This window comes from Boleophthalmus pectinirostris, unplaced genomic scaffold (genome assembly GCF_026225935.1).
Source record: "Boleophthalmus pectinirostris isolate CB_2022bp ecotype Guang Dong unplaced genomic scaffold, ASM2622593v1 HiC_scaffold_16, whole genome shotgun sequence".
NCBI classification, from domain to species: Eukaryota; Metazoa; Chordata; class Actinopteri; order Gobiiformes; family Gobiidae; genus Boleophthalmus; species Boleophthalmus pectinirostris.
The window spans coordinates 10,696,464-10,708,961 of NW_026571095.1; the positions used below are offsets into that span (position 1 = coordinate 10,696,464).

The 12,498-nt window shown below is 38.8% G+C and overlaps 1 protein-coding gene across 1 annotated transcript in view; it reads left to right on the forward strand.

Moving 5' to 3' along the window:
* Positions 1 to 12,498, forward strand: part of LOC110159573 (adhesion G protein-coupled receptor L2-like) — a 254,156-nt gene that overhangs the window by 165,300 nt on the left and 76,358 nt on the right. Inside the window, exons 6-8 of the mRNA XM_055151769.1 lie at positions 659 to 967; positions 6,949 to 7,049; positions 11,801 to 11,986. Coding sequence (XP_055007744.1) covers positions 659 to 967; positions 6,949 to 7,049; positions 11,801 to 11,986 — 596 coding nt within the window. The remainder of the gene's footprint in view (positions 1 to 658; positions 968 to 6,948; positions 7,050 to 11,800; positions 11,987 to 12,498) is intronic.

Consider the following 12,498-nt stretch of genomic DNA (forward strand, 5'->3'; position numbering starts at 1 on the left):
TACATATTCTTTATTAATTTATTGACAAAGTAAACGACATGTCCAAAAACATTTGACATGAAATAGAAACCCCCGCCCCCACACACACCATTAAAAGACGTATATTTTGTTGTTGACAGAAAATATTATAATATCTAAATAATTGCAGCCTTTGTGCTATGATACTTGAATCCATCTAAGTTGCGGTTTTCATTTGATTTGAATAGATTGTGCACCCCTAATGTTTTTATTATGTGTCCCATTTGTAACATTTCTGGTCTTCTCTTATTCCAGTAGAGGAAAGTTCTATCATAGAAGGGAGTTCTTGCAATATACTGAAACTTTGCAGTGACATCATGCTAAAATCTGATAAGATTTTAGATTGTGTGAAAAGTCAAGAAAAAAATACAACATGGATTTAAACTGCACATTTTCTCCAGCTGTAATCATTGCAATCAATCACAAGTTTAGGTTTAGATGTATATTTCAAAAGGTCAGTTCTTCATGGTCAGATTGTGTTAAAATAAAGCTTAGATTAAAGTCTAACTTGTGTAACAGTGCATCAAAGAGAGTAGAGCCTCTAGTTAGCTTCACCAACTAGGGAATGTTAATGAAAATTATCAATAGCCATTCTAGCAATATATAACTCGTAACAATTTTCATGCTTCTCTTTTTGCAGTACCGACCATAGAGGACTTCTCGGCCCCTCCCTCCAACTCTAAAACCACCACCATGTTCACCACCACTGCCGTGTCCACTGTCCGCCAGCACAGTGACACCACCATGTCAGGGCCGGACCCTCGGGAAGGCCGGGACCCCTTTGAGGACTCGCGAGGTCCCCCGGTGCCCTTCACTGTGGAGCCCACTGTGGCAGAGCTGCCCCCCACCCCACGCCGCTTCTGTGAGGCCATCCGCCGCAGAGCCATTGACTGGCCCCAGACCCACACCGGCAGCACCGTGGAGAGACCCTGCCCCAAGGGAACACGAGGTACTGCTTCAGTGTACATTTACACTCACAGTGTACTGCAGGGTATGCAAAGAGGTTTACACTCATTTTATAGCTATACTCTATTGTCTTACTGTAGGTGCACTGTGTAACTTTTCTGGTGTAGGGACATTATTTGCTCCATAAAGAGGTTATTGCTTTTCTTAAAATGTTCCACAATATGGCATTAAACTTGTTCATTTCCATAGAGGGAAACAGTTATAGTTTACATTTATAAATATGCTATATAAATTGCGTTATGTTAAAAGTGTGCTATGTAACTGTTTATTTATTTTTTTAAACTTTCTTACTTATCTCCATGGAGACAAGCCGGTGGCACCATTAGATCAAATTAGAGATTACGTCTGTGGAAAGGCGACCCCACTCATAGTAAAAATGCATGATTATCTTGGTATGTTTGAACATTGAAAACACCGAATAGATGCGAGATAGACAAGTTTAATGCCATTGTGGATCCTTCCAGACAAGTATCCACATCTCGACAAACAAGTGGAAGACCCCTCTACAGAAAAGTACTTCAGACAAATACAAGCAAAGTGCAGAAATATAATTACAAAACTGATAGATATTGCCAGTCAGATGACATCAGTGAGATGGCACTGTGAATACTGTATTAATTAAAAAGCTTTTATTTGTACAAGCAGGAATACAACTTTGCCAACTTTATAATGCAGTGCCATTGTGGTTTGCTTCTCGGGGTCATCAGGCTGGTCACAAAAAACAGTAATTTATAATTGTTAAAGAACTTTTGAACGTAAGCAAGTAAACAAAATACTCATGCCAGCTCTCATCATTCAAGCAGTGGGTTAGACGCATTTACTGCTTCAGGGCACTTTTATCCTAAGGGCTCTTACTCTCCTCAAACTGCCCTAACATTGTATCTGATGATTTTATCTACCTGTTGAGCTGAGATTTTTGTTTGAGCTTTTCTATTATTATTGTATTTTACTGCTTAATGTTCTTAAATTACCCCTTTTTGACAAATTCAGTGATTGATGAATTGAATTTGTGTTAGAACAGGAACAGCAATCGGCATAAACCTCTGGCCAATTACGAATGATGTCATGACCATGGACTCATTCTTTCTCTTTACAACATAATTCAAAAATAAATAATTGGGGAAAAGTAGTGTAGTATTAAATAAAAGATATATAGCGTTCACTAGACCATGCCCAAACCCCTGTGAGGAGGTGCCCTAAAGAAATACAGGGTACATGACTTCAGTGTTTGTCTTGGAGTTAATGGTAAATACTATAAACACTTAATCACCACCTCTCTGCAGTCAAGACATACACTTCTGCAAGTCTCCCCAAAAAGTTGTTTATGTTTCACATCCAAGTCGGGCCCAAAAACCATTTCTCCCGTTGTAACTAGAGTAATCCGAGTGCAGAATGCCCATTTCCTGTTTCGCTAAGCACATGCATCACCATGAAGATGATGGATAATATTTGGAAAGGTATGAAAACAAACCCGACAAAAAGAGCAGTGTTTTTGAATTCTCTAATTAAATCCAGAAAGCACAGTCGTTACACTACAAGAAAAAAAAAAACAGTAGGAAATGTGGGAAGCCAGGCATCAAAAGTGGAGCGTGGAGGGGAGTTCTAGCAATATACTGAAACTTTGCAGTGACATCATGCGTGGGGAGTTAGCCTGATAAGATTGTAGATTGTGTGAAAAGACTAGAAAAATACAAAATGGACTTAAACAGCACATTTTCACTAGCCTATGATTAATACAAGTGTTTATGGTCACGTTAGAAGTTGGATTAAAAAAAGCAGTGCACAGGATTTACTAAAACTTTTTCTAACTAGGTCAATAACTAAGTCAGTTATTTATGGTAATCTGCTTGTTTTTATGGATATGTCATTGCTTTGCCTAGAATGTTCCACAGTATGACTTCTAACTTTCATTTATTAAATAACTGGTGATTTTATATCTCAAAAAATACCTAAAAACAGGCATTCGGACTGTGATCAGGGTCACCTCTCCACAGATCTGACCTGTATCTTGGTCTGGTTTGGTGTCCAAGAAGATAGAAAGGTTTAATACCATACTGCGAAACATTCCAGACAAAGAAATAACATTTACATGGAGAAAATAATTTGACAGACCTTCCACCAGAAAAGTTGCACCTTTAAAGTCTAATTTGAGTAACAAATCTTCAGACAGAGCAGTGCCTCCGGTTAGCTTCACCAACTAGGAAATGTTAAAAGGTAACTATAGCCATCTTAGCAATATATAACGCTATCTTCAGATTATAATTAAAGTGATTTATGAGAAACAAAATGTGCGCTCTTTTGTTGCGTGGACCAGCAGACGCAAACAAAAAACAAAAAAGCCAGGTCTCAAAACCGGGCATAGAGGGGGAGCACTTTTCGGCTCGCGGTTCTAATTGCAGATGGGGTTGCCAGTGCACGGGATTCTCACACGAGTCAGCCCTGGCACCCCGTCACTGAAACTGACAAGAGCTGTCAAAATAAAAGCAGGGCTATTGTACGATGAAAGTGAGGACGAGACTCTGTTGTGACTGGGGAGGTGAGAAAGGAAGGCTGAGATTACACGCGAGTCAAGGTGTGGTGGTCTTTATTAAGTGTAGCTGAGTTGATCAGGGCACATGACAGGTTAGACTACTTAAAGGTGCACTGTGTAACTTAGATGGAGGGACAAATGCTTTTTTCCTTGGAGATGTTATTGCTTTGTCTGTCTTCATGAAGACCAGTCTAGATGTTGCAGGTCCAATGATACTCTATATCCAGAGAAACAAGCAGGTGATGGACACCTAACCAAAAAGTTGCATTGTGCGCCTTTTAAAGGGACAGTCTGGAATTTTGGACATAGGACCTCATTTCTTAGTGAACCAGAGTGTTGGAGACATGTGGAGACACTTTTTAAATATTCCATTCAGTCCTTGTATTTGCAGAGGTTCGCTGGTGCTAGGCTAGTGCATGTCAATGGCCATAGTTATCCTGCCACTAAAAACAGTCTTACCCAGTCCACAAAGCAACCAAAGCAAATCTATTATTACACTAGACTGTTGATGTGAATGTTTGTGCCAATAGAATAATTTTAGAAATAAAACCAAGCTTGCATTTGAAGGATTTATGTCTGAGCAGCAGCAGGGAGTTGTACTTCCTGACAGAAAGCTGAACAGCGGCGCACCGATATCACCTAGCACCTGTCTTACCGACAAAGTAAAATTCCGCTGCTGCTGAGAAAATAGTCCCTCAACATGCGACAATTCATGAGATGCAAAGTTTTATTTCAAACATTATTCTATCAACACATACATTCACATCGATATTCTGGTGTAATAATAGTTTTGTTTCGGGTGTTTTGTGGAGTGGGTAAGACTGTTTTTAGTGACAGGCTAACTATGGCCATTGACCTGCACTAGCCTAGCACCAGTGACCTCTGCAAATACAAGGACTGGATGGAATATTTAAAAAAAGTGTCTCCACACATCTCCAACACTCTGGTCAACTAGGAAATGAGGTCCTATGTTCAAAATTCCAGACTGACCCTAAAAAAAAAAAAGTTGCGTTATTTAATTTATATAAATTTCATATATCTTGCTTCATATGATTTGTGTTTATATCTATGAAATGTAGAAAGAAAAATGAAAACACAGAAAAAAAATGTTCAAACTTTTGACTGGTAGTGTATTTTTAAGGTTTCACTAAAAATCTTATGTTTTTTTTTTTTTTTTTTCTACTTTCTTCTAGTTATTTTGGCTCATATTAATAATTGAATTTCTTGGTTGGACATGGGCAGCAGATGTGACATGCAAAGTACTAATTCCATAGCTGTTACTTAGCAACCATAATGCTAAAAAGGACCAAAACTTGTTTAAATTACAGTTGTTTTGATAGGACTAATACAAAATAGATGACAACGCTGCTATTTTGCCATCTATCAGAAAAATATTATGCTTTCACGTAATTGTCCCGGCATTTTGGATGGAATTTTCAGTTGTTTTCGAACGCCTCACTACTTCCTGTATTTTGGTAGGCCTGGTTTTTTCCCCCACAAACTGCCACTTAACTGATGTAAAACTATGATTACATATTTACCACAAGTACTATCCCACCAAACCAAGTGATAATTAGTAAAACGTGAAAACCTGTCATTTACAATATAAACCTGAGTACAATGTGTTGATGACTATTACATGTGGGAATAGTGAAGAATTGTGATAGTAAATATTGCGTGTTCTATAAGTTATTTTAATGTAGGTAAATGGATTGCAAAAGAAAATTTAAATCTATGGACCATACTGAATGACAGAGATTACACAGAGATAAGTAAATCAGTTGTTTTCAAGTTGTTTTCAAGCTCGCACGAGGGATAATTGGCTGCTGGTTTATAATATCAGACAATATTGTATTTTAGCAAATTGACTTTCTTTGTGAAACCGCATTAAAATATTCACAGGGTAGACATTTAGCTAACTATGTTGATGCCAATTTCAAATCAACACCCACTTGCAGATTTGTTAACAATGAATGTGTTTTATATGCAATTTTGCTGGAAGTTTTAAATTTTATCAAAATATTAACAATTCTTATACAATATACCTGTCACTCGTGAGAGCTTTTAGTCATTTTAGAATGTTGTTACCTCCTAAAAGCATACTTGGAGTTGTGTTTTGTTTCATTCATATATGTTTGAGTAATCGTGGTGTATTAGTCTAACTATAATTCCAAAGCTCAAAATGCTCTGTTCCAACTTGTGAAGTCATGAAGCAGTAGTTAACAGCTCCTTTTACCTTTTGATTAGTAGAGATGGACAATTCCAGGGTTGAAATGATCCAATGATCTTTGTGCATTATCTCCATTACATCACAAGGTGGAAGTGGTGTTGAAGTGGAAGTGGAGTGTTTTCGGTTTGAGAGAAAATAACTCTGCCTGTATATGCATTGTAGTGTTCTAATCAAGACCAAGACCTGTCCAAGACCACACTGTCCCGAGACCAGGACAAGACCGAGACCTCTGAAGGTCAAGACCAAGACAAGACCAAGATTTTAAAAGTCAAGACCAAGACAAGGCCGAGACCACGGACTATCAAGACCAAATTGAGACCATCTTTGTAATTTTCTACATTTATTTGTATTGTACAGTTACTTTTCGTGCATAAATATCAATGTTTTTATAGATATATCTCTGTTTTATCTGAGAAATGTTAATTTAAGGCAAGGAGCGGCACGCTGATGTGAGGTAGATGGACAAGTAGAATGTTTTTTAAGAGGTTTATTGCCAACAACAGCAGCCGTAATGAAATATGATCGCTCTCGTCGACTGTCAGACCTCGAGTCCGAGACAAGCAAGTCCAAGCGCCTTCAAAACTGAGAGGAGACCGAGTCCAAGCGCCTTCAAACTGAGAGGAGACCGAGTCCAAGCGCCTTCAAGACCGAGACAAGACCGAGTCCAAGTGCCTTCATGTCTGAGTCCAAATGCGGTCGACCAAGACCGTAAAAAAAATGTCTTGAGGCCAGTCTCGAAACCAAGACCGAGTACATGGCACTAATGCAGGATTTGTGTGTTAAACAGGCTTGAATGAAACAAAACACAACTCCAGGTTTGTTTTTGATGAGGAAATGACGTTATAACATAGATCAGAAAATAGTGTAATAGGGGCCCTTTCCATTTTAAAGTTTCAAGCTTTGTATATCCATAAATGCTATTTGAGGATCCAACATTCAGCTGTGAGGTCCTCTGCACACGTACAAAGACTTTGGTGTCTGTATTTTATCGGTCCATTGCTTAAATATGCCCAAATGGTGTAAACGCTTTATATTGTTCATTTTTGTTTGGTGCGTATTGCTGGCAGCATTTCAAAGTGTCTGTAGCAGTGACTGGCCTCCATCAGAGCGAGTGGGTTTGTACAGAGGGCCAGCAGGGGAGAGGGTATCAGAACCACCATTTTGGCTCATGTCCAACCCCTGTGTGCTCTGTGTGTTTGTGCAGGTATGGCCTCCTACCTGTGCACGGTGTCTGGGGCCTGGTGTTCCCGGGGGCCTGACCTCAGCAACTGCACCTCCCACTGGGTCACTCAAGTGGCTCAAAAGGTAAGGCCGAAATACAGGAATATTTCACATGTTCAGGAAGATAGTGAAGACTCTAGCTGGGGTTTTAGTTGTTTAGTAAATGGTAAATGATTATACATAGCACTTTACATCAAGGAAGCACTCAGCCTATTTCTGTTAGTCAAGTAATAATTTGATTTAGATTAAAAGGATTTATATGAGATAACAGCAGAATAAAGAAGCAACTGAATGAGTTATTCTGTATTATTATTATTATTATTATTTTGCATTTGTAGATAGACAGACATAGACAAACTTTACTGATCCACAAGGGAAATTATTTGGACCCAATCACTCACACATCACAATGTATTATAAAAAAAAAAGAGCAAAAACATAAATGCAATGAAAATAAGTAGCAAAAATAACAAGAGACTGGTGTCAATAAGGTATAATTATATAAATGTATATGTACAAGTAAAAATAAAAATGTAGAAATATAGTAATACAGATGCAGTTGAAACTCATGATTCACACATTTAATCTGTCTTTTTATAAATACTTTGTTTCCTAGTACTTTTTCCTGCATAAATATTATAAATGTTTTTTGTATGAACTCCAGTGCAGTTGTAGTCTTGTGAATGCGGTTTGGGTCAGATCATAGACTGTAGAAAGGAAGTGGAAGAAGCGACTGTCACGTATTGCGTTTAGCTCCAGTCAAATGAAGCTCCGATGCAAAAGCTTACAGGAGCGAATTTGGAGCCATCCATATTTGGAAATCTGACCGCATGTGTCATAGCAACCACAAGAGCCAGTCATGATCGAGGTTGTTAAATTTCTTTTTTCATCTGAAGACGGATGTGATGGTAACATTGGGCTATTACTACTACACATCCGAACAGTTTATTTAACTAATACAGCAGTTACCATCAGTTTATTTTATTTATTTTACTTACCAGAAAAACTGGACTAGGTCTATTAGGTCTGGTAAAAGGTCTATTAGCAAAATTAAATGCCAAACAAGCCTTGACGAACTGTAAATGAACCTATATCGCTATATTTTCAAGACTTTTTATAGAACAAATTAAATAGCAGCAACACGAAAAATAAGTTGTCTAACAAGTTAAAATTGTTAGATGTACTCCTTGATGACAAATCAACCAACACAGTTAAATCCACAAACAAAATGGCAGAGGTCCTTTGATAGTTTTATGAAATGCCATGAGCCACTTGTTAAAACCCCAGAAAAGCCGCTGTCATTGGATAAATGATAAACGATGATGGAAGAGGCAGGAAAACAGGAAGAGGCTTACTTAGCAACGAAACACTCTAGTCAATCAAACCTGTTGCTAACACTAGCGGGAGCAACCTCAGGGGAATAATACGAACATTTTAAGATCAAAATGTCGAGGCTCACAGCAGCGGTTACAAAGAGAGGGGATACAAGATCCCAATGTAAGCCAATTGGAGCCAGGATCAGAAGGAGCCGGAAGAGCCCCCTGGCGCACTTCCCTGGAGGCCACGTTAGCTATGTCCATTCATATATACTGTCTATGATACACAGATACATAGATACTTTTGCCACACCCCAGTTTTTTGTCATCTTATCATTTGGCAGGACATTTCTTTAGTTGACCCAAAAATTTCCTCAGAAAGCGCCTGGAAACATGTGGTGAGATAGTCCCAAAGCAGAGTCAGTGAAGTGGCTCCACTGGCCAAAAATCACTGGATTAGAGCCGCACATTTTACTTGGGATTTGTAGTGAGAAAGAGTCTAAAAGGATTGCCCACACTGCTGCAAATTTAATTAGCGGTGGTAATATTAAATGCTAGACCTAAATACTTAAAATTTTAAATCCAGTTTGTTAGCTTTGCAAAATATTTTTTTAAAAGTAACAGTGTTAACTTTCTGAAAATGGCACGTCTGCATGATTCCCCTGGAAATAGAGTTAAAATCATACTCGGACATTTCTCGTTGGAGATAGATACTTTTTATGCCACACTGCGGAATATCATAGTGAAAAAAAAAGAACTCTGAAAAACCTGAAAGAGTCAGGTTTGTGGAGATACAAGCCCCATCACAACAAGTAAGAAGTTTTGACCCCATCCACACTAGTACGTATTTGAGTCGTTTTCATTGCAGATGCATTGTTTGTCCACACTAATCAGAGATGGAACGATCTGGTGCGTCCAGCTCCCATGAATTCATCTGAGTACAGATCTGATCCGGCACTGTGCGGACGCCTGAAAATGTTCATATGCTGATGTAGGAGCTCTAGTTGCTGTCCTTATTGGACCACGTCACTGCACTTTCCTGATTCGCTGGGTTCGTGGCATCAATCATGTGACGCTATTGTGGAAAACTGTTTAAACAAACCATAGACAAACGAGAAACAGCCTAACTAGAACTACGTACTAGTAGTAGGCCATGAAAAACAAGGAACAACCTTTTATGTCTGTGCTCTCTCTCGCTTGCCATCTTCCTTGGCTCAAAATTGGCTGCTGCAACTTCAAACACGGTGCTCCACTACCTTGTTTTTACTGCCAACGTGACGTGGAGATGACATGACGCCAGCCTAGTCATGTGACCAGCATTTCAGGCAGTTTCGCGTTACTGTGTGGATAGGGAAGGCTTTGATTGCGGACACAGAAACTACGTGTCTGGAAATAGTTTCTAATAAGGTGATTCTTTTCAGTGTAAATATAACATTTGTGTGCAATAATATCCAAAATAAATATGTGTTCATTTTAATCTTTTTTATGGTTAAAAAGTTACACGCTGTATTAAAGAATACAGAGAAATATCAGACATATTATACAAGTTTAACAGTGTAAATAATTTAGAAAAATGCTAGATAATTTTATAATATCCCTTTAATGTTTGTTAAAGCTGAAAAATCCAAAACAGTACAAATTAATGTGAAACCTAATACAGCTATTTAATTTCTAAACCATGTGACTAATTATAATTATATTCTACTTTTTTTGTTTCCCTGCTTGAAATACCCGTCCAACAAGCGTCCGTACAGCCTCCATAGAGTCTGCAGAAATCCAATGACTGCGGATTTGATATCAATAATCAGACATGATCACAGCTCTGTATCGACTGAATCTAAAGATCAGAACTACAGTGCACCGTTTCCCAGCCCTCGTCTGAGCTTGGCACAATCAAAGAGCTCGGAGGAGATGCTGTTATTTTAGAGACTTTGAAGTTCCACTCTCTCCTGCAGTTGGAAGTCTGTCAGATGTACACATTCTACACAACAAAGCGCAACACCAAACATGCAGCATTCAAAGAGGGAATACCACTCCTCACTACTGGAGGAAGAGCTTTATAACGCAACAGGTTCTAGCAATATTGACATTCCTGCAACATATAACTCTATTTTCAGCTGTAAATAATTAGAATGTTTGATGAAAAATGCAATGTGCAATCCTTTACTGTATAGTTAGTAAATACACATAAGTTGTCCCCATCGCATAAGTTGTAGCGTAAGAAAATCCTATATATTTTAATGCTTGCAGTTTATGTTGTACCTGATCTTCAAAAACGTAAAAGAAAAAAATGCAGATTGAAATGGTTTTGCAGCAGTCATGTTATTTATCACTTTCTTAACACATTCCTAGTGTCCTAAGTATTCACTATGATGAGTGTACAAGCTCTGTCACAGTGTTGCAAACAATTAGCATGCTAATAGTGCACTTCCTGGTTCACAGACGATAAAATCCTTTATGCATACAATGATCTCAGTTTGATCCTAAAGGGAGTACAGTTTACAATGGTTTGTGTCACAATGGTATATTATTAAACAGTGAAATCTAAGTATTATCCAGGTTTCATTTTCAAGGTATCCTCTAGTTCAGGGGTCATCAAACGATTCCGGCTCACCGCGTCCCTTTGACCGTTGCCCCCCCCTCGGCCGCTCTACCCCCTGGTTTTCAAAGAATATAATCTGTATCGTCAGGGTCATACAGTTCTGTTATACGGCCACCCCACCCCGGCCCCCCATCACAGTCAAAAGCGATAATGTGACACCCAGAGAGAAAAAGGTTTGGTGACCCCTGCTCTAGTTCCAGGGTTAATGCTCTGTTAGCAGTAGACGTTGTTATAACTGACCTTTATGAACAATTTTAACTCTTTACACTTTAATTTGAACTTATTTATAATATACGATGTTCCAGCTCCACATCAAAAACAAAGGTTACTAATATAACTATGGTTCTATGAATAGGTGGCCTTAATGACCAGCAGGCTATGAATGAAACATTTCTTACTCAGAATTTTTGTTTAGGTTTGGGACAGTAAGCCCATCTTCTAAAATGTATACATGTTTGTTAAAGGTGCACTGTGTAATTTTTCTGGTGGAGGAGCCGCTACCTACTTTCCATGGAAACGTTATTGCTTGGCCTAAAATGTACCAGGGTATGACATTAAACATATGCATCCAGAATTTGTTCATTATGGGTGTTTCTTTTGTTCAAAAATACAATAACTCCTTCTGTGAATAGGAGCGACTCTTCACAGATCAGAGTTGTAAATGCAATCATCTATTCATGGAGACAAGCATATGGCGGGTGCTCCACTTGAAGTGTTGCGCACTGCACCTTTAAAGTACTGAATAATCTAAAATTGTGACTATTACATTGAGTTCAAACATGTCACTTTGTACTGATCATTTCACTTCCTTCTACCCCTGCTGGCGATGTATTTCAAGTGATACTCACACTATTACTTAAGCCTGACTTGAACCCATCTTGACAAGGCTCCCGCTGCTTTTCTGTGTCTATTTTTAGATCCGAACAGGAGAAAACGCTGCTAATTTGGCTAACGAGCTAGCGAGGCACACCCAGGGGCCGGTGTTCGCGGGGGACGTCAGCTCCTCCGTGCGTCTCATGGAACAGCTCGTGGACATTTTGGACGCGCAACTGCAGGAGCTCCGACCCAGCGAGAAGGACTCCGCCGGGCGCAGTTTCAACAAGGTACACCGCCCAGCACGGAAGGGTTTGTTAAAGCCAGAGACCACTGTGTGCTTAGAAGTCCTTTATTACTCAAATTGTACTCTTGTGAGCTTTAAGACATGTTATAATGTTATCTCGTCAAAAATATACCTGGAGTTGTGTTTTGTTTCATTCACACATGTTTGATTAACACTTTATTATTAGTCTGTTTACATCTCCAAAGCTCAAAATGCTCTGTTTCATCTTGTGATGTCATAAAAGCAAAAGTTTTCAAGTTAACAGCTCCTTTTAACCTTTGTTTAGTAGAGATTCGCGATTCCATTGCTGAAATTATTCAAATGATTCTAATGAAGGTGCATGGAGGATAAAAGTACTGTGGTGCACTTCCTGTTTTACCACTTGACATCACAAGGCAGAACAGAGTGGTGAGCTCAGCCTAAATATGCAGGATTTGTGTGTTAAACATGTGTGAATGAAACAAAACCCAAATCGAGGTATGTTTGTGATGAGGAAACAACATTAGTGTGAAAATA